General features: G+C 47.2%; 1 protein-coding gene across 4 annotated transcripts in view; it reads right to left on the bottom strand.

The window, feature by feature from the left end:
* ITGA3 (integrin subunit alpha 3) overlaps positions 1-23155 on the bottom strand; it is a 71568-nt gene that overhangs the window by 27636 nt on the left and 20777 nt on the right. For all 4 annotated transcript variants that reach the window (XM_075580356.1, XM_075580353.1, XM_075580355.1 and 1 more), the window contains 5 exons: positions 16558-16685; positions 13246-13340; positions 10649-10898; positions 3777-3863; positions 2029-2233 (listed from right to left, as the gene is read on the bottom strand). In XM_075580356.1, coding sequence (XP_075436471.1) covers positions 2029-2233; positions 3777-3863; positions 10649-10898; positions 13246-13340; positions 16558-16685 — 765 coding nt within the window. The remainder of the gene's footprint in view (positions 1-2028; positions 2234-3776; positions 3864-10648; positions 10899-13245; positions 13341-16557; positions 16686-23155) is intronic.

Here is a 23155-nt window from a genome sequence, read left to right as displayed (position 1 = left end):
ATAGTGAGACACAGACTGGCACAGAGGGGTATAGTGAGACACAGACTGGCACAGAGGGGTATAGTGAGACACAAACTGGCACAGAGGGGTATGGTGAGACACAGACTGGCACAGAGGGGTATAGTGAGACACAGACTGGCACAGAGGGGTATAGTGAGACACAGACTGGCACAGAGGGGTATAGTGAGACACAGACTGGCACAGAGGGGTATAGTGAGACACAGACTGGCACAGAGGGGTATAGTGAGACACAGACTGGCACAGAGGGGTATAGTGAGACACAGACTGGCACAGAGGGGTATAGTGACACAGACTGGCACAGAGGGGTATAGTGAGACACAGACTGGCACAGAGGGGTATAGTGAGACACAGACTGGCACAGAGGGGTATAGTGAGACACAGACTGGCACAGAGGGGTATAGTGAGACACAGACTGGCACAGAGGGGTATAGTGAGACACAGACTGGCACAGAGGCGTATAGTGAGACACAGACTGGCACAGAGGGGTATAGTGAGACACAGACTGGCACAGAGAGGTATAGTGAGACACAGACTGGCACAGAGGGGTATAGTGAGACACAGACTGGCACAGAGGGGTATAGTGAGACACAGGCTGGCACAGAGGGGTATAGTGAGACACAGACTGGCACAGAGGGGTATAGTGAGACACAGACTGGCACAGAGGGGTATAGTGAGACACAGACTGGCACAGAGGGGTATAGTGAGACACAGACTGGCAGAGGGGTATAGTGAGACACAGACTGGCAGAGGGGTATAGTGAGACACAGACTGGCAGAGGGGTATAGTGAGACACAGACTAGCAGAGGGGTATAGTGAGACACAGACAGGCACAGAGGGGTATAGTGAGACACAGACTGGCACAGAGGGGTATAGTGAGACACAGACTGGCACAGAGGGGTATAGTGAGACACAGACTGGCACAGAGGGGTATAGTGAGACACAGACTGGCACAGAGGGGTATAGTGAACACAGACTGGCACAGAGGGGTATAGTGAGACACAGACTGGCACAGAGGGGTATAGTGAGACACAGACTGGCACAGAGGGGTATAGTGAGACAGACTGGCACAGAGGGGTATAGTGAGACACAGACTGGCACAGAGGGGTATAGTGAGACAGACTGGCACAGAGGGGTATAGTGAGACACAGACTGGCACAGAGGGGTATGGTGAGACACAGACTGGCACAGAGGGGTATAGTGAGACACAGACTGGCACAGAGGGGTATAGTGAGACACAGACTGGCACAGAGGGGTATAGTGAGACACAGACTGGCACAGAGGGGTATAGTGAGACACAGACTGGCACAGAGGGGTATAGTGAGACAGACTGGCACAGAGGGGTATAGTGAGACAGACTGGCACAGAGGGGTATAGTGAGACACAGACTGGCACAGAGGGGTATGGTGAGACACAGACTGGCACAGAGGGGTATAGTGAGACACAGACTGGCACAGAGGGGTATAGTGAGACACAGACTGGCACAGAGGGGTATAGTGAGACACAGACTGGCACAGAGGGGTATAGTGAGACACAGACTGGCACAGAGGGGTATAGTGAGACACAGACTGGCAGAGGGGTATAGTGAGACACAGACTGGCACAGAGGGGTATAGTGAGACACAGACTGGCAGAGGGGTATAGTGAGACAGACCGGCACTGATTAAAAGGTACACACAGGATACACACACACACACACACACACACACACACACACACACACACACACACACACAGGATACACACACACACACACACACACACACACACACACACACACTGGATACACACACACTCACACAGGATACACACACACACAGGATACACACACACACACACACAGGATACACACACACACAGGATACACACACACAGGATACACACACACACACACACACACACACAGGATACACACACACACAGGATACACACACACACAGGATACACACACACAGGATACACACACGATACACACGCACCCACACACACACACTCTGATGCCCTGACTCACCCGTCATTGTTGAGGTCAGCCAGAGCGATGGCGCTGCCAAAGTAGGATCCGACCTGCTGCCCGCTCAGCATCTGTCTGAGCTCCATACTCTCTGCCACCATGGCCAGCAAGTACACGGCCCCCCTGTGCTCCCAGCGAGGGGCCCCCGATACCACTGTAACCTGCTGCTTATCTAGGACCCCCGGGCCAACCTGAACTGTGTACCCTGCGGGCACAGAACGGGCACGGGAGGGTAAGAGAGAGGCGAGACAGTGAGCACAGGGGGGCGAGAGAGGAAGGGGAGAGAGGGGAGGGGAGGGAGAGAGGGGAGGGGAGGGAGAGAGGGAGGGGAGAGAGATGGAAAGAGGGGATAGAGAGGGGGGGCGGGAGAGGCGGAGAGATAGAAAGAGAGCGGGAGAGAGTGAGGAGGGGAGAGAGAGCAGCGGAGGGGAGAGAGAGCAGCAGAGGGGATGAGAGAGCGGCAGAAGGGGAGAGTCGGGAGAGAGAGGGGGAGGGAGAGTGAGAGGGGCGAGAGTGAGAGGGGCGAGAGTCAGGGGAGTATTGTGTGTGTGTGTGTGTGTGTGTGTGTGTGTGTCAGTGTTACCTATATAAATAAGCAGTGAGGGCGTGTGTGTCTTTGTGTCACCTATATAAATAAGCAGTGTGTGTGTCATTTTGTCACCTATATAAATAAGCAGTGTGTGTCATTTTGTCACCTATATAAATAAGCAGTGTTGCTTGTTGCGTTACCTATATAAATATGAAGTGTGTGTGCCATTTAGTTACATATATACTGTAAATAAGCAGTGGGTGTGTGTGTCATTGCGTTACCTATATAAATAAGCAGTGTGTGTGTCATTGTGTTACTTATATAAATAAGCAGTGTGTCATTGCGTAACCTATATAATATAGTAGTGTGTGTGTCATTGCGTTACCTATATAATATAGTAGTGTGTGTGTGTCATTGCGTTACCTATATAAATAAGCAGTGTGTGTGTGTGTCATTGCGTTACCTATATAAATAAGCAGTGTGTGTGTCATTGTGTTACTTATATAAATAAGCAGAGTATGTGTCATTGTGTTACCTATATAATTTAGTAGTGTGTGTGTCATTGCGTTACCTATATAAATAAGCAGTGTGTGTGTGTGTGTGTGTGTGTGTGTGTCATTGCGTTACCTATATAAATAAACAGTGTGTGTGTGTGTCATTGCGTTACCTATATAAATAAGCAGTGTGGCAGTTTGTGTCACCTATATAAATGCTGCGTTACCTATATAAATAAGCAGTGTGTGTGTGTGTGTCAGTGTGTTACCTATATAAATAAGCAGTGTGTGTGTCATTGTGTTACCTATATAAATAAGCAGTGTTGCTTGTTGCGTCACCTATATAAATAAGCTGTGTGTGTGTCATTGTGTGTCACCTATATAATATAGTAGTGTGTGTGTCATTGTGTTACTTATATAAATAAGCAGTGGGTGTGTCATTGCGTTACCTATATAATATAGTAGTGTGTGTGTCATTGTGTTACCTATATAAATTAACAGCGTGTGTGTCATTGCGTTACCTATATGAATAAGCAGTGTGTGTGTCATTTTGTGTCACCTATATAATACAGTAGCGCGTGTGTAATTTTGCGTCACTTATATAAATGTTGCGTTACCTATATAAATAAGCAGTGTGTGTGTCATTGTGTTACCTATATAAATAAGCAGTGTGTGTGTCATTGTGTTACCTATATAAATAAGCAGTGTGTGTGTAATTGTGTTACCTATATAAATGTTGTGTTGGTTCGCGTTTGGGTACGACATTTCTCGCAGGTCCCAGCTCGTCTCTCTCTGTAGGACATAATCCGTACCTGAAACACAACACAACACTGAGGCGGGTTTACGCACACACACACACACACACACACACACTTCACAAAACATATATATACATATACACACACACACACACACACCATTCACAAAACATATATATTCATATATACACACACACACACACACACACACACACACACACACACACACACACACACACACACACACACCATTCACAAATCATATATAGACAGAATATTTAATATGTATCAACGTTTTCCCGGCACTACATTGGCTGCCCAGCCTTCCGGGCGTTTGTCCAAGGCCCTCACGTCTCTCTAACCGGCATCTTCATCACGGACATAGGGGGGCACCGAGCCGGCCTCTTATCTGCATGCAGGAGGTCCTTGGGAGTACGGTCACCATCCATTCTCCCGAGACACCGCAGACGCCGTTGACCAAGATACCTGGCACCTTCGCCCACTCAAGGACCTTTTGTGTTCGGAACTTGGTCTCGCCAAGAGAGTCCACGGATGGGACGTTGTGTAGGCTGCGAATATGGAAGCGGACAGATCTCAGATACAGATGTTGACAAGCCTCCGGGTTCTCGGTGCTGGGCAAACCTGAGGTCCAGATCCCAGATCCAGCCAGAAATTCTCTGGGGGGGGGGTGGGTGGAGTGAATGTGACCGGACACAGGCGGCCACGGATTTTACTGCGTTTTGCTTTCCTTCTTTACACTGCTTTCAGTGTTGACTATTATTCAATGTTCTGTTGCATCATTTACTCTTGACTGTTGCGGTCTTCCCAATGGGGATGTGCTGCTTGGCTTCTGAAGGTCTTTCCAATGCGGATGTGCTGCTTGGCTTCTGAAGGTCTTCCCAATGCAGATGTGTGCCTTGGCTTCTGAAGGTCTTCCCAATGCGGATGTGTAGCTTGGCTTCTGAAGGTCTTCCCAATGCGGATGTGCTGCTTGGCCTTTGAAGGTCTTCCCAATGCGGATGTGCAGCTTGGCCTCTGAAGGTCTTCCCAATGCGGATGTGCAGCTTGGCCTCTGAAGGTCTTCCCAATGCGGATGTGCAGCTTGGCTTCTGACGGTCTTCCCAATGCGGATGTGCAGCTTGGCTTCTGAAGGTCTTCCCAATGCGGATGTGTAGCTTGGCTTCTGAAGGTCTTCCCAATGCGGATGTGCTGCTTGGCCTCTGAAGGTCTTCCCAATGCGGATGTGTGCCTTGGCTTCTGAAGGTCTTCCCAATGCGGATGTGCTGCTTGGCTTCTGAAGGTCTTCCCAATGCGGATGTGTGCCTTGGCTTCTGAAGGTCTTCCCAATGGGGATGTGCTGCTTGGCCTCTGAAGGTCTTCCCAATGCGGATGTGTGCCTTGGCTTCTGAAGGTCTTCCCAATGGGGATGTGCAGCTTGGCTTCTGAAGGTGTTCCCAATGCGGATGTGCTGCTTGGCTTCTGAAGGTCTTCCCAATGCAGAGGTGCAGTTTTGCTTCTGAAGGTCTTCCCAATGCGGATGTGCTGCTTGGCTTCTGAAGGTCTTCCCAATGCGGATATGTGGCTTGGCCTCTGAAGGTCTTCCCAATGCGGATGTGCTGCTTGGCCTCTGAAGGTCTTCCCAATGCGGATGTGCTGCTTGGCTTCTGAAGGTCTTCCCAATGCGGATGTGCTGCTTGGCTTCTGAAGGTCTTCCCAATGCGGATATGTGGCTTGGCCTCTGAAGGTCTTTCCAATGCGGATGTGCTGCTTGGCCTCTGAAGGTCTTCCCAATGCAGATGTGTAGCTTGGCTTCTGAAGGTTTTCCCAATGCGGATGTGTAGCTTGTCTTCTGAAGCTCTTCCCAATGCGGATGTGTGGCTTGGCCTCTGAAGGTCTTCCCAATGCAGATGTGCAGCTTGGCTTCTGAAGGTCTTCCCAATGCGGATGTGCAATTTGGCTTCTGAAGGTCTTCCCAATGGGGATGTGCTGCTTGGCTTCTGAAGGTCTTCCCAATGGGGATGTGCTGCTTGGCTTCTGAAGGTCTTCCCAATGCGGATGTGTGGCTTGGCTTCTGAAGGTCTTCCCAATGGGGATGTGCAGCTTGGCTTCTGAAGGTCTTCCCAATGCGGATGTGCTGCTTGGCCTCTGAAGGTCTTCCCAATGCGGATGTGCTGCTTGGCCTCTGAAGGTCTTCCCAATGCGGATGTGCTGCTTGGCCTCTGAAGGTCTTCCCAATGCGGATGTGTGGCTTGGCCTCTGAAGGTCTTCCCAATGCGGATGTGCAGCTTGGCCTCTGAAGGTCTTCCCAATGCGGATGTGCAATTTGGCTTCTGACGGTCTTCCCAATGGGGATGTGCTGCTTGGCTTCTGAAGGTCTTCCCAATGCGGATGTGTGGCTTGGCTTCTGAAGGTCTTCCCAATGCGGATGTGTGGCTTGGCTTCTGAAGGTCTTCCCAATGCGGATGTGTGGCTTGGCTTCTGAAGGTCTTCCCAATGCGGATGTGTGGCTTGGCTTCTGAAGGTCTTCCCAATGGGGATGTGCAGCTTGGCTTCTGAAGGTCTTCCCAATGCGGATGTGCTGCTTGGCCTCTGAAGGTCTACCCAATGCGGATGTGCTGCTTGGCCTCTGAAGGTCTTCCCAATGCGGATGCGTGGCTTGGCCTCTGAAGGTCTTCCCAATGCGGATGTGCAGCTTGGCCTCTGAAGGTCTTCCCAATGCGGATGTGCAGCTTGGCTTCTGAAGACTGATGATCAGAGACCGTTAAGCCCAGGTAGGTGAATTTGTTCATATCTAACACATTGTCACCTCCGGTGATGACTGGTGGAGTATTAATACCCTGCGCTATGATGTGGCTTTTATTCATGCTCGCCGTACGATTGAACTCTTGGCCGCCAAGTGAGGAGACGTCTGATCCTTCGAGTGTGAGAAAATCGAGGCCGCGTGGTCAGCAAATTTTAGTCCAGAAATTTAAACTGAGTGCAATATGGTCTTCACCATCAGATTTTCAGTAAAGCTCGATGAGGGGGACGGCCAACTCTAGTCTTCAAGGGCCACCAACAGGTCAGCTTTTCAGGATATCCCTGCTTCAGCACTTGCGGCTCAATCAGTGGCTCCGTCAGGGTCATAGGTCAAGGCAGGCGGCAGAGGATCGGAGTCGGGGAGAAGGGGGGTGGGGGGGTCAGAGGTCAAGGCTGGGTGCAAACAGGAACAAGCTGGAGACTACCAGGAACAAACACAAAACCACGTTCTGGCAACTTCCTGCATCCTCAGTATGGGCGGAAGTGAAAGCATCCTTTGCCAGTATGTAAGATGGCCCCCGTATCTTCAGTGTGGGGCGCAGACCGCACCATAGCCTCCTGCATACCAACGGTGGAGCTACAGGCGCCGAAACCAAACTCTGACTCTGGGTATTTTCGATCCGTACAACACGGGGGGGGGGGAGGAGGGAAGTCTTTTAGACTGTGCTCAAAAGTGATATATCACTACCATTATTCCGGTGTATTCTATCCCCTTTGTTCTGATACCGTGTTACAATGCTGGCATCACGCATGTCTTGCATTGCTGCTCCTTGTCTCCAGCAGGAGAGAGATTTCCTTAGCTCACATTTGGGCTGACAGAAGGAGAGCAGAGAAGCCTGCACACAGACACTGTCGTGAGCACAAAGGCTGTGCTGTGATCAAAACACCTAGAGACCTACATTTCCTGGACACGGAGGCCCCAGGAACCTGCCAGCAACTGACATGGAGGGCCACCTGCTTAAGGTACCTCCTGAGACTTTGGGGTGATAGGCTGGTAATGGGACTATCCCTCCAGCCCTGCAGATAGGGTCTGGGGAAGTAAGTCACCCCTTACACAGGGGTAGGGGGTTTGTTATTTTGTTGTATGTTTTGCCCGGATAAAGGAATATGCTCAACAAAGCCAAGATATAATCACCCAAATCGGTCTGCGTTATATGTACCTCTGCGCACGTCTCTTACACTGCCCCCTATGGAAGGCTTTAATGGAGCTGTTTTCCTTAACGTTCCTGTGATGTTTCCAGTGACAGATGCAGATAGCAATAGTGCAGGGGCGCCCAAACTTTTTTTGCTGCGCCCCCCCCACACCCCTCCCCAGTGCCTGCTCTCCTCCTCGGTGCGTGCGCCCCCTCCTTACTTCGCGCGGCGTCCCGCAGCGTCCTGGAGCCGACTGAACCTCAGTAAGTAGGAGGTTGCAGAGGGCCTCGCGCGGTGCCCCAGCATTTAATTTAAATGCCATGGGGGGGGGGGGCGGGGGGAAGAGCGAGGGACATCTGCAACTGCCCGCGCCTTCCCCCCCAAAAAATCTTGCGCCCCCCCCCCAGTTTGCGCACCGCTGTATTAGTGCATAAACCACAGCAGCGTCGTGATTTTTTGGCTGAAGTTCGCCTCGGTTTGTACGTATATCTTTATTTATATATATTTATATAGTGCCCACAGTGTGCTCGGCTCTTTGCAAAAGAGTCTGCACGGTATAGGAAATTATAATACAATAAGTCAGACAATAGGAGAGGAAATCCCTGCCCCGCAGAGCTGACACTCTAACTGGTATGTTGGGAGACTTGCAGAGACAGCAGGTGAGGGAATAAGTGCAGTAGATGGCAGTGCCTGGCCTTGATGGTGGGTAGGTGCCGTAGATGGCAGTGCCTGGCCTTGATGGTGGGTAGGTGCAGTAGATGGCAGTGCCTGGCCTTGATGGTGGGTAGGTGCCATAGATGGCAGTGCCTGGCCTTGATGGTGGGTAGGTGCCATAGATGGCAGTGCCTGGCCTTGATGGTGGGTAGGTGCCATAGATGGCAGTGCCTGGCCTTGATGGTGGGTAGATGCCATAGATGGCAGTGCCTGGCCTTGATGGTGGGTACTTGTAGTAGATGGCAGTGCTTGGCCACAATGGTTGGTAGGAGTGACTGTGGGTGTGGACAGCAGCCATGCGTCAGGGCTATTGAAACGCTTAATGTAAGAGGTGGGTTTTAAGGTATGACTTAAATGTGGGGAGAGAAGGTGCACAGGTAAGGGGCAGTGAGGGGGAAAGGTTTAAGGCGAGAGAGAGTAGAGGTGAAAGGGGCGGAAAGGAGACAGTTATGGGCAGAGCGCAGGACACGAGCGGGGGCATAAGATGTTTGGTCTGCGGAGCTCCTTTTGTATGGAACGCAGTTTGTTGTGCCTCGAGAAGTGGCGTCATTTCATGTAAGAACGCCTCACACCAGCCTTGGGTTTGTATGGGTTTTCATGCCGTACATTGAGCCAGTTGTGTGATAGATCGTTGCATTCCGACGTCTTGCATGAGGAGAACTCAGCAACAGCGTCTTCTGAGCTTTCTCGTGATTACATGTACAGGTTGTGTTAATACAGAGAATGTCTTTATGCCTGGCACTGAAAGATGTCTTCCTCTGTAAACGGGTTTTGCCGGCGAGTGTCACAGTCCGAGAGTCATGAGGATGTTGTTGGCATTGGCCGTCTGATCATTGGCCGTCTGGTCATGATGAAGTCAAGCGGGCGACAGTGGCCAGATCTTGGGCGTCTCCACGACATTGGGTGGTAATGCTTTAGTTCGAAAGAGTTGGCAATACTCAGGACACGACAAGTGGAGGACTCTTGTAACCTCTGTTCAATTTCGTTCGTGCTTCTCGCGTTACAAGGACCACGGAAGATTGGAACCGTCTTCTCTGGCAGCATCAACCTCGCGGTTATGTCTTGGAGGAGATATAGTTAGTCCTCGCTTATCCGCCGTCGGATAACGGACAGTCGGATATGCAGTTCCGACGTCGGATAATGCGTTCGACGGAAAGCGTACCGTTGTATTCCGAGGACCACCTGTATAGGCCTTCAGTGTTGGGTATCATAATAATAATGACTTCGTCATATAATTGATCTTTACCATGCGAGGTTGAGTACAATGTTGGAGGGTATTTGTGTTAGAATACCCTGTGGATGATTTGGAAGGGATTTCAACCACTTTAAGAAAGGTTTTCTTGGTGGCAAACTCAGCACAACTTTCCTCGACTGGATTCCAAGAGGGATTGGAAGACCAAGACACCCAAAAGTAAGATGGGAGGACGGGATGAGGGAATGTGTGGGAGCGACGTGGAGAAGAGAGGCTGTAACTGCAGGACCTGGGAGATCACTGGGGAGGCTTCATCCAGCAGTGGGGAGACACGGGCTGGAGAGGATGGGATGAGGGAATGTGTGGGAGCGACGTGGAGAAGAGAGGCTGTAACCGCAGGACCTGGGAGGTCACTGGGGAGGCTTCATCCAGCACTGGGGAGACACGGGCTGGAGAGGATGGGAGGACGGAATGTGTGGGAGCGACGTGGAGAAGAGAGGCTGCAACCGCAGGACCTGGGGGATCACTGGGGAGGCTTCATCCAGCAGTGGGGAGACATGGGCTGGAGAGGATGGGATGAGGGAATGTGTGGGAGCGACGTGGAGAAGAGAGGCTGTAACCGCAGAACCTGGGAGATCACTGGGGAGGCTTCATCCAGCAGTGGGGAGACACGGGCTGGGGAGGATGGGATGAGGGATTGTGTGGGAGCGACGTGGAGAAGAGAGGCTGTAACCGCAGGACCTGGGGGATCACTGGGAAGGCTTCATCCAGCAGTGGGGAGACACAGGCTGGAGAGGATGGGAGGACGGAATGTGTGGGAGCGACGTGGAGAAGAGAGGCTGTAACTGCAGGACCTGGGAGATCACTGGGGAGGCTTCATCCAGCAGTGGGGAGACACGGGCTGAAGAAGAAGAGATACGCGCACACACACGTATATCTATACGGTAAAATCCATACAACACGAAGGCTGGCATTTATATGAAGCAATAAGGCCCCTCACCCTGCCAGTCGTACGCCCCCGGGGCCCCGAAGTAGAGCATGTTTCTGGTAAAGCCCCCGCTGATGCCGAGCTGGCACATGCCGGTGCGCTCGTGGTCGGTGTTGGAGTTGCACAGCTCGTTGTGATAAGTCTGCCAGTCGTCGGCGTTATTAAACGTCAGGTCGTTTCCGCGGACGTAGCACTTTCCGATCATCCGGCGCTGGTCCTCCAGGCCTGACCACTGCACCGCAGTGTACCTGTGAGCGCAGACCTGGCGAGAGAGGCGGGACAGAGTCTCAATGCCACTTCTGCCAGTGCCCCAGCATGGTCTGCTCTTATATACACACAGTGCCAATCCCAGCATGCTCTGCTCTTATATACACACAGTGCCAATCCCAGCATGCTCTGCTCTTATATACACACAGTGCCAATCCCAGCATGCTCTGCTCTTATACACTGTGCCAATCCCAGCATGCTCTGCTCTTATACACTGTGCCAATCCCAGCATGCTCTGCTCTTATACACTGTGCCAATCCCAGCATGCTCTGCTCTTATACACTGTGCCAATCCCAGCATGCTCTGCTCTTATACTGTGCCAATCCCAGCATGCTCTGCTCTTATACACTGTGCCAATCCCAGCATGCTCTGCTCTTATACACTGTGCCAATCCCAGCATGCTCTGCTCTTATACACTGTGCCAATCCCAGCATGCTCTGCTCTTATACACTGTGCCAATCCCAGCATGCTCTGCTCTTATACACTGTGCCAATCCCAGCATGCTCTGCTCTTATATACACACAGTGCCAATCCCAGCATGCTCTGCTCATATACACTGTGCCAATCCCAGCATGCTCTGCTCATATACACTGTGCCAATCCCAGCATGCTCTGCTCATATACACTGTGCCAATCCCAGCATGCTCTGCTCTTATATACACTGTGCCAATCCCAGCATGCTCTGCTCTTATATACTGTGCCAATCCCAGCATGCTCTGCTCTTATACACTGTGCCAATCCCAGCATGCTCTGCTCTTATACACTGTGCCAATCCCAGCATGCTCTGCTCTTATACTGTGCCAATCCCAGCATGCTCTGCTCTTATATACACACAGTGCCAATCCCAGCATGCTCTGCTCTTATATATACTGTGCCAATCCCAGCATGCTCTGCTCTTATATACACACAGTGCCAATCCCAGCATGCTCTGCTCTTATACACTGTGCCAATCCCAGCATGCTCTGCTCTTATACACTGTGCCAATCCCAGCATGCTCTGCTCTTATACTGTGCCAATCCCAGCATGCTCTGCTCTTATATACACTGTGCCAATCCCAGCATGCTCTGCTCTTATACACTGTGCCAATCCCAGCATGCTCTGCTCTTATACACTGTGCCAATCCCAGCATGCTCTGCTCTTATACACTGTGCCAATCCCAGCATGCTCTGCTCTTATACACTGTGCCAATCCCAGCATGCTCTGCTCTTATACACTGTGCCAATCCCAGCATGCTCTGCTCTTATATACACTGTGCCAATCCCAGCATGCTCTGCTCTTATACACTGTGCCAATCCCAGCATGCTCTGCTCTTATACACTGTGCCAATCCCAGCATGCTCTGCTCTTATACACTGTGCCAATCCCAGCATGCTCTGCTCTTATACACTGTGCCAATCCCAGCATGCTCTGCTCTTATACTGTGCCAATCCCAGCATGCTCTGCTCTTATATACACACAGTGCCACTCCCAGCATGCTCTGCTCTTATACTGTGCCAATCCCAGCATGCTCTGCTCTTATACACTGTGCCAATCCCAGCATGCTCTGCTCTTATATACACTGTGCCAATCCCAGCATGCTCTGCTCTTATATACACTGTGCCAATCCCAGCATGCTCTGCTCTTATATACACACTGTGCCAATCCCAGCATGCTCTGCTCTTATATACACTGTGCCAATCCCAGCATGCTCTGCTCTTATACACTGTGCCAATCCCAGCATGCTCTGCTCTTATATACACTGTGCCAATCCCAGCATGCTCTGCTCTTATATACACTGTGCCAATCCCAGCATGCTCTGCTCTTATATACACACAGTGCCAATCCCAGAATGCTCTGCTCTTATACACACTGTGCCAATCCCAGCATGCTCTGCTCTTATACACTGTGCCAATCCCAGCATGCTCTGCTCTTATATACACACAGTGCCAATCCCAGCATGCTCTGCTCTTATATACACACAGTGCCAATCCCAGCATGCTCTGCTCTTATACACTGTGCAAATCCCAGCATGCTCTGCTCTTATACACTGTGCCAATCCCAGCATGCTCTGCTCTTATACACTGTGCCAATCCCAGCATGCTCTGCTCTTATACTGTGCCAATCCCAGCATGCTCTGCTCTTATACACTGTGCCAATCCCAGCATGCTCTGCTCTTATACACTGTGCCAATCCCAGCATGCTCTGCTCTTATACACTGTGCCAATCCCAGCATGCTCTGCTTTTATATCCACACTGTGCCAATCCCAGCATGCTCTGCTCTTATACACTGTGCCAATCCCAGCATGCTCTGCTCCAATACATCACCCTCCTCTCCCTCCCAGATATCCCAGCATGCTCTGCTCACCAGGACTCTGCCTCCGGGTCCCGGTGACTCCACTCTCTGTGACTCCACGGTGACACCCAGCCACATGTTCTCGATAATGTTATTTTGAGGGTCACCTGGTGAGAGCACAATGATAAAACACATGTCAATTACAGGGACGTGTTTAATGGGTTAAAGGGTCAGTCCCACATAGGGGCAAAGTGACCCAATGACAGGGACGTGTTTAATGGGTTAAAGGGACAGTCCCACGTAGGGGCAAAGTGACCCAATGACAGGGACGTGTTTAATGGGTTAAAGGGTCAGTCCCACGTAGGGGCAAAGTGACCTAATGACAGGGACGTGTTTAATGGGTTAAAGGGTCAGTGCCACATAGGGGCAAAGTGACCTAATGACAGGGACGTGTTTAATGGGTTAAAGGGTCAGTCCCACGTAGGGGCAAAGTGACCCAATGACAGGGACGTGTTTAATGGGTTAAAGGGTCAGTCCCACGTAGGGGCAAAGTGACCCAATGACAGGGACGTGTTTAATGGGTTAAAGGGTCAGTCCCACGTAGGGGCAAAGTGACCCAATGACAGGGACGTGTGTAATGGGTTAAAGGGTCAGTCCCACGTAGGGGCAAAGTGACCCAATGACAGGGACATGTTTAATGGGTTAAAGGGTCAGTCCCACGTAGGGGCAAAGTGACCCAATGACAGGGACGTGTTTAATGGGTTAAAGGGTCAGTCCCACGTAGGGGCAAAGTGACCTAATGACAGGGACGTGTTTAATGGGTTAAAGGGTCAGTCCCACGTAGGGGCAGAGTGCCCTAATGACAGGGACTTGTGTAATGGGTTAAAGGGTCAGTCCCACGTAGGGGCAGAGTGCCCTAATGACAGGGACGTGTGTAATGGGTTAAAGGGTCAGTCCCACGTAGGGGTAAAGTGACCTAATGACAGGGACGTGTTTAATGGGATAAAGGGTCAGTCCCACGTAGGAGCAAAGTGACCTAATGACAGGGACGTGTTTAATGGGTTCAAGGGTCAGTCCCAATAGGGACAAAGTGACCTAATGACAGGGACGTGTTTAATGGGTTAAAGGGTCAGTCCCAGTAGGGGCAAAGTGACCTAATGACAGGGACGTGTTTAATGGGTTAAAGGGTCTGTCCCACGTAGGAGCAAAGTGACCCAATGACAGGGATGTGTTTAATGGGTTAAAGGGTCAGTGCCATGTAGGGGCAAAGTGACCTAATGACGGGGACGTGTTTAATGGATTAAAGGGTCAGTCCCACGTAGGGGCAAAGTGGCCTAATGACCGGGACGTGTTTAATGGGTTAAAGGGTCAGTCCCACGTAGGGGCAAAGTGACCTAATGACAGGGACGTGTTTAATGGGTTAAAGGGTCAGTCCCACGTAGGGGCAAAGTGAACTAATGACAGGGACGTGTTTAATGGGTTAAAGGGTCAGTCCTACGTAGGGGCAAAGTGACCTAATGACAGGGACGTGTTTAATGGGTTAAAGGGTCAGTACCACGTAGGGGCAAAGTGACCTAATGACAGGGACGTGTTTAATGGGTTAAAGGGTCAGTCCCACGTAGGGGCAAAGTGACCTAATGACAGGGACGTGTTTAATGGGTTAAAGGGTCAGTCCCACGTAGGGGCAAAGTGACCTAATGACAGGGACGTGTTTAATGGGTTAAAGGGTCAGTCCCACGTAGGGGCAAAGTGACCTAATGACAGGGACGTGTTTAATGGGTTAAAGGGTCAGTCCCACGTAGGGGCAAAGTGACCTAATGACAGCGACGTGTTTAATGGGTTAAAGGGTCAGTCCCACGTAGGGGGAAAGTGACCGAATGACAGGGACGTGGTTAATGGGTTAAAGGGACAGTCCCACGTAGGGGCAAAGTGACCTAATGACAGGGACGTGTTTAATGGGTTAAAGGGTCAGTCCCACGTAGGGGCAGAGTGACCTAATGACAGGGACGTCTTTAATGGGTTAAAGGGTCGGTCTCACGTAGGGGCAGAGTGCCCTAATGACAGGGACTTGTGTAATGGGTTAAATGGTCAGTCCCACGTAGGGGCAGAGTGACCTAATGACAGGGACGTGTGTAATGGGTTAAAGGGTCAGTCCCACGTAGGGGCAAAGTGACCTAATGACAGGGACGTGTTTAATGGGTTAAAGGGTCAGTCTCACGTAGGGGTAAAGTGACCTAATGACAGGGACGTGTTTAATGGGATAAAGGGTCAGTCCCACGTAGGAGCAAAGTGACCTAATGACAGGGACGTGTTTAATGGGTTCAAGGGTCAGTCCCAATAGGGACAAAGTGACCTAATAACAGGGACGTGTTTAATGGGTTAAAGGGTCAGTCCCAGTAGGGGCAAAGTGACCTAATGACAGGGACGTGTTTAATGGGTTAAAGGGTCTGTCCCACGTAGGAGCAAAGTGACCTAATGACAGGGATGTGTTTAATGGGTTAAAGGGTCAGTGCCACGTAGGGGCAAAGTGACCTAATGACGGGGACGTGTTTAATGGATTAAAGGGTCAGTCCCACGTAGGGGCAAAGTGGCCTAATGACGGGGACGTGTTTAATGGGTTAAAGGGTCAGTCCCACGTAGGGGCAAAGTGAACTAATGACAGGGACGTGTTTAATGGGTTAAAGGGTCAGTCCCACGTAGGGGCAAAGTGACCTAATGACAGGGACGTGTTTAATGGGTTAAAGGGTCAGTCCCATGTAGGGGCAAAGTGACCTAATGACAGGGACGTGTTTAATGGGTTAAAGGGTCAGTCCCACGTAAAGGGGCAAAGTGACCTAATGACAGGGACGTGTTTAATGGGTTAAAGGGTCAGTCCCACGTAGGGGCAAAGTGACCTAATGACAGGGACGTGTTTAATGGGTTAAAGGGTCAGTCCCACGTAGGGGCAAAGTGACCTAATGACAGGGACGTGTTTAATGGGTTAAAGGGTCAGTCCCATGTAGGGGCAAAGTGACCTACAGGAGACAATGTGTCTACTTCACTGACATTATCTTCCTTAAGTCAATGTAACCAGACTAAAAGCAAAGATTTGGATGTTTTTCGTATTTTTGACACTGAAAGAGTTTTATCTGGGCCTCTAAACTTCTAAACTTCAAATACAATATCTGCTGATATATATATATATAAATGAAAATTTACACATACATACATATATATCCTTTCAAGTGTCGGCACCTCTCCCCTCCCCCCCCCCTCCCCCCGGGAGGGACCGCAGCTGAGCAGGAGGTGCAGAGCCAGGAAACCCACTCAGAGATAGCGGGTTGATGCTGCAACTCTGGTTGCAAGTCAGACCCTGTAAGCACATGGGGCTGCGCACGGACTCACTTTCTTGCTCGATGGACACCCGGCGACAGTCGGAGGTAGAGGCGGTGAACGGGCAGGCGTAGAGAGCGCCCGTTATATTAGCATTCACGCCGGCGGGGGCGACGTCTTGTGGGGCGCCTGACAGAAGTCTGCGGAGGAGAGGGGGTTATATGTATATACGCAGAGCGATATAATAACACGCAGAGATATAATAACACGCAGAGATATAATAACACGCAGAGATATAATAACACGCAGAGCGATATAATAACATGCAGAGAGATATAATAACACGCAGAGCGATATAATAACACGCAGAGCGATATAATAACACGCAGAGAGATATAATAACACGCAGAGCGATATAATAACACGCAGAGCGATATAATAACACGCAGAGAGATATAATAACACGCAGAGCGATATAATAACACGCAGAGCGATATAATAACACGCAGAGATATAATAACACGCAGAGATATAATAACACGCAGAGATATAATAACGCGCAGAGAGATATAATAACGGGCAGAGAGATATAATAACACGCAGAGAGATATAATAACACGCAGAGAGATATAATAACACGCAGAGAGATATAATAACACGCAGAGATATAATAACGGGCAGAGAGATATAATAACACGCAGAGAGATATAATAACACGCAGAGAGATATAATAACACGCAGAGAGATATAATAACACGCAGAGAGATATAATAACACGCAGAGAGATATAATAACACGCAGAGAGATATAATAACACGCAGAGAGATATAATAACACGCAGAGATATAATAACACGCAGAGAGACATAATAACGCGCAGAGAGATATAATAACACGCAGAGAGATATAATAACACACAGAGATATAATAACACGCAGAGATATAATAACACACAGAGATATAATAACACGCAGAGATATAATAACACGCAGAGATATAATAACGCGCAGAGAGATATAATAACGGGCAGAGAGATATAATAACGGGCAGAGAGATATAATAACACGCAGAGATATAATAACACACAGAGATATAATAACACGCAGAGATATAATAACGCGCAGAGATATAATAACCCGCAGAGATATAATAACACGCAGAGAGATATAATAACACGCAGAGAGATATAATAACACGCAGAGATATAATAACGCGCAGAGAGATATAATAACGGGCAGAGAGATATAATAACGGGCAGAGAGATATAATAACACGCAGAGAGATATAATAACACGCAGAGAGATATAATAACACGCAGAGAGATATAATAACACGCAGAGAGATATAATAATACGCAGAGAGATATAATAACACGCAGAGTGATATAGTGATATAATAACGCGCAGAGAGATATAATAACACGCAGAGAGATATAATAACACGCAGAGTGATATAATAACATGCAGAGAGATATAATAACGCGCAGAGAGATATAATAACACGCAGAGAGATATAATAACACGCAGAGAGATATAATAACACGCAGAGAGATATAATAACACGCAGAGAGATATAATAACACGCAGAGAGATATAATAACACGCAGAGAGATATAATAACACGCAGAGAGATATAATAACACGCAGAGTGATATAATAACATGCAGAGAGATATAATAACGCGCAGAGAGATATAATAACGCGCAGAGAGATATAATAACACGCAGAGATATAATAACGCGCAGAGTGATATAATAACATGCAGAGAGATATAATAACGCGCAGAGAGATATAATAACGCGCAGAGAGATATAATAACACGCAGAGATATAATAACGCGCAGAGAGATATAATAACGGGCAGAGAGATATAATAACACACAGAGAGATATAATAACGGGCAGAGAGATATAATAACGGGCAGAGATATAATAACACGCAGAGATATAATAACACGCAGAGATATAATAACACGCAGAGAGATATAATAACACGCAGAGATATAATAACACGCAGAGATATAATAACGCGCAGAGAGATATAATAACACGCAGAGAGATATAATAACATGCAGAGATATAATAACACGCAGAGAGATATAATAACACACAGAGATATAATAACACGCAGAGATATAATAACACGCAGAGAGATATAATAACACACAGAGATATAATAACGGGCAGAGAGATATAATAACGGGCAGATATATAATAACACGCAGAGAGATATAATAACGGGCAGAGAGATATAATAACACACAGAGATATAATAACGCGCAGAGAGATATAATAACGGGCAGAGAGATATAATAACACGCAGAGATATAATAACGCGCAGAGATATAATAACGCGCAGAGAGATATAATAACGCGCAGAGAGATATAATAACACGCAGAGAGATATAATAACGCGCAGAGAGATATAATAACGGGCAGAGAGATATAATAACACACAGAGATATAATAACACGCAGAGAGATATAATAACACGCAGAGATATAATAACACGCAGAGAGATATAATAACGCGCAGAGAGATATAATAACGGGCAGAGAGATATAATAACGCGCAGAGAGATATAATAACACGCAGAGATATAATAACACGCAGAGAGATATAATAACGCGCAGAGAGATATAATAACGGGCAGAGAGATATAATAACACGCAGAGATATAATAACACACAGAGATATAATAACACGCAGAGATATAATAACGCGCAGAGATATAATAACCCGCAGAGATATAATAACACGCAGAGAGATATAATAACACGCAGAGAGATATAATAACACGCAGAGATATAATAACGCGCAGAGAGATATAATAACGGGCAGAGAGATATAATAACGGGCAGAGAGATATAATAACACGCAGAGAGATATAATAACACGCAGAGAGATATAATAACACGCAGAGAGATATAATAACACGCAGAGAGATATAATAATACGCAGAGAGATATAATAACACGCAGAGTGATATAGTGATATAATAACGCGCAGAGAGATATAATAACACGCAGAGAGATATAATAACACGCAGAGTGATATAATAACATGCAGAGAGATATAATAACGCGCAGAGAGATATAATAACACGCAGAGAGATATAATAACACGCAGAGAGATATAATAACACGCAGAGAGATATAATAACATGCAGAGATATAATAACACGCAGAGAGATATAATAACACGCAGAGAGATATAATAACACGCAGAGAGATATAATAACACGCAGAGAGATATAATAACACGCAGAGATATAATAACACGCAGAGAGACATAATAACGCGCAGAGAGATATAATAACACGCAGAGAGATATAATAACACACAGAGATATAATAACACGCAGAGATATAATAACACACAGAGATATAATAACGCGCAGAGATATAATAACACGCAGAGATATAATAACGCGCAGAGAGATATAATAACGGGCAGAGAGATATAATAACGGGCAGAGAGATATAATAACACGCAGAGATATAATAACACACAGAGATATAATAACACGCAGAGATATAATAACGCGCAGAGATATAATAACCCGCAGAGATATAATAACACGCAGAGAGATATAATAACACGCAGAGAGATATAATAACACGCAGAGATATAATAACGCGCAGAGAGATATAATAACGGGCAGAGAGATATAATAACGGGCAGAGAGATATAATAACACGCAGAGAGATATAATAACACGCAGAGAGATATAATAACACGCAGAGAGATATAATAACACGCAGAGAGATATAATAATACGCAGAGAGATATAATAACACGCAGAGTGATATAGTGATATAATAACGCGCAGAGAGATATAATAACACGCAGAGAGATATAATAACACGCAGAGTGATATAATAACATGCAGAGAGATATAATAACGCGCAGAGAGATATAATAACACGCAGAGAGATATAATAACACGCAGAGAGATATAATAACACGCAGAGAGATATAATAACACGCAGAGAGATATAATAACACGCAGAGAGATATAATAACACGCAGAGAGATATAATAACACGCAGAGAGATATAATAACACGCAGAGTGATATAATAACATGCAGAGAGATATAATAACGCGCAGAGAGATATAATAACGCGCAGAGAGATATAATAACACGCAGAGATATAATAACGCGCAGAGTGATATAATAACATGCAGAGAGATATAATAACGCGCAGAGAGATATAATAACGCGCAGAGAGATATAATAACACGCAGAGATATAATAACGCGCAGAGAGATATAATAACGGGCAGAGAGATATAATAACACACAGAGAGATATAATAACGGGCAGAGAGATATAATAACGGGCAGAGATATAATAACACGCAGAGATATAATAACACGCAGAGATATAATAACACGCAGAGAGATATAATAACACGCAGAGATATAATAACACGCAGAGATATAATAACGCGCAGAGAGATATAATAACACGCAGAGAGATATAATAACATGCAGAGATATAATAACACGCAGAGAGATATAATAACACACAGAGATATAATAACACGCAGAGATATAATAACACGCAGAGAGATATAATAACACACAGAGATATAATAACGGGCAGAGAGATATAATAACGGGCAGATATATAATAACACGCAGAGAGATATAATAACGGGCAGAGAGATATAATAACACACAGAGATATAATAACGCGCAGAGAGATATAATAACGGGCAGAGAGATATAATAACACGCAGAGATATAATAACGCGCAGAGATATAATAACGCGCAGAGAGATATAATAACGCGCAGAGAGATATAATAACACGCAGAGAGATATAATAACGCGCAGAGAGATATAATAACGGGCAGAGAGATATAATAACACACAGAGATATAATAACACGCAGAGAGATATAATAACACGCAGAGATATAATAACACGCAGAGAGATATAATAACGCGCAGAGAGATATAATAACGGGCAGAGAGATATAATAACGCGCAGAGAGATATAATAACACGCAGAGATATAATAACACGCAGAGAGATATAATAACGCGCAGAGAGATATAATAACGGGCAGAGATATATAATAACACGCAGAGATATAATAACACGCAGAGAGATATAATAACGGGCAGAGATATATAATAACACGCAGAGATATAATAACACGCAGAGAGATATAATAACGCGCAGAGAGATATAATAACGGGCAGAGATATATAATAACACGCAGAGATATAATAACACGCAGAGAGATATAATAACACGCAGAGATATAATAACACACAGAGAGATATAATAACACGCAGAGATATAATAACACGCAGAGATATAATAACACGCAGAGATATAATAACGCGCAGAGATATAATAACACGCAGAGAGATATAATAACGGGCAGAGAGATATAATAACACGCAGAGATATAATAACACACAGAGATATAATAACACGCAGAGATATAAAAACGCGCAGAGAGATATAATAACACGCAGAGAGATATAATAACACGCAGAGAGATATAATAACACGCAGAGAGATATAATAACGCGCAGAGAGATATAATAACGCGCAGAGTGATATAATAACGCGCAGAGAGATATAATAACACGCAGAGTGATATAATAACACGCAGAGAGATATAATAACACGCAGAGAGATATAATAACACGCAGAGATATAATAACACGCAGAGAGATATAATAACACGCAGAGCGATATAATAACACGCAGAGAGATATAATAACGCGCAGAGAGATATAATAACACGCAGAGAGATATAATAACACGCAGAGAGATATAATAACGCGCAGAGATATAATAACGCGCAGAGAGATATAATAACACGCAGAGAGATATAATAACACGCAGAGATATAATAACGTGCAGAGATATAATAACACGCAGATATACATAATAACACGCAGAGATATAATAACGCGCAGAGATATAATAACACACATTTGTACACTCTCCTCTCTCTCTTCTCCCTCCCCCCTCATTCCTTCTCCCTCTCTCCCCCCCTCCCTCTCTCATTCCTTCCCTCCCCCCTCATTCCTTCCCTCTCTCTCCTCCCCCCTCATTCCTTCCCTCCCTCCCTCTCCTATGAGTGTTTATTTTGCTGATCTGCACCCCTCCTGGTATTATTCAGACAGGTCAGAGCATTCCTCCATTCACCACTGACCATGCCCAGAGTATCCTTACCCACGGCAAAGGCTCTGGTGAGAGCAAAGCTTAGTGGTGGAATGCTCTGTGTTGATGTATGGGGGAAGATGCTCTGCCGTGTAAGAGGCAGGGGAGAGGGGTGGGGGGATATACTGAGTAACAGGAGCATGTTACCTGCGTGTCTGGAGCACTGAGTAACAGGAGCATTTTACCTGCGTGTGTGAGGCACTGAGAAACCCGGAGCATGTTACCTGCATGTCTGGAGCACTGAGTAACAGGAGAATGTTACCTGCGTGTCTGGAGCACTGAGTAACAGGAGCATGTTACCTGCGTGTCTGGAGCACTGAGTAACAGGAGCATGTTACCTGCGTGTCTGGAGCACTGAGTAACAGGAGCTTGTTACCTGCGTGTCTGGAGCACTGAGTAACAGGAGCATGTTACCTGCGTGTCTGGAGCACTGAGTAACAGGAGCATGTTACCTGCGTGTCTGGAGCACTGAGTAACAGGAGTA

The sequence above is a fragment of the Ascaphus truei genome, chromosome 23 (assembly GCF_040206685.1).
Source record: "Ascaphus truei isolate aAscTru1 chromosome 23, aAscTru1.hap1, whole genome shotgun sequence".
Classification (NCBI taxonomy): domain Eukaryota; kingdom Metazoa; phylum Chordata; class Amphibia; order Anura; family Ascaphidae; genus Ascaphus; species Ascaphus truei.
Note: the sequence above shows the minus strand (reverse complement) of the source record. Positions and strands in the feature narration are given on the sequence as shown.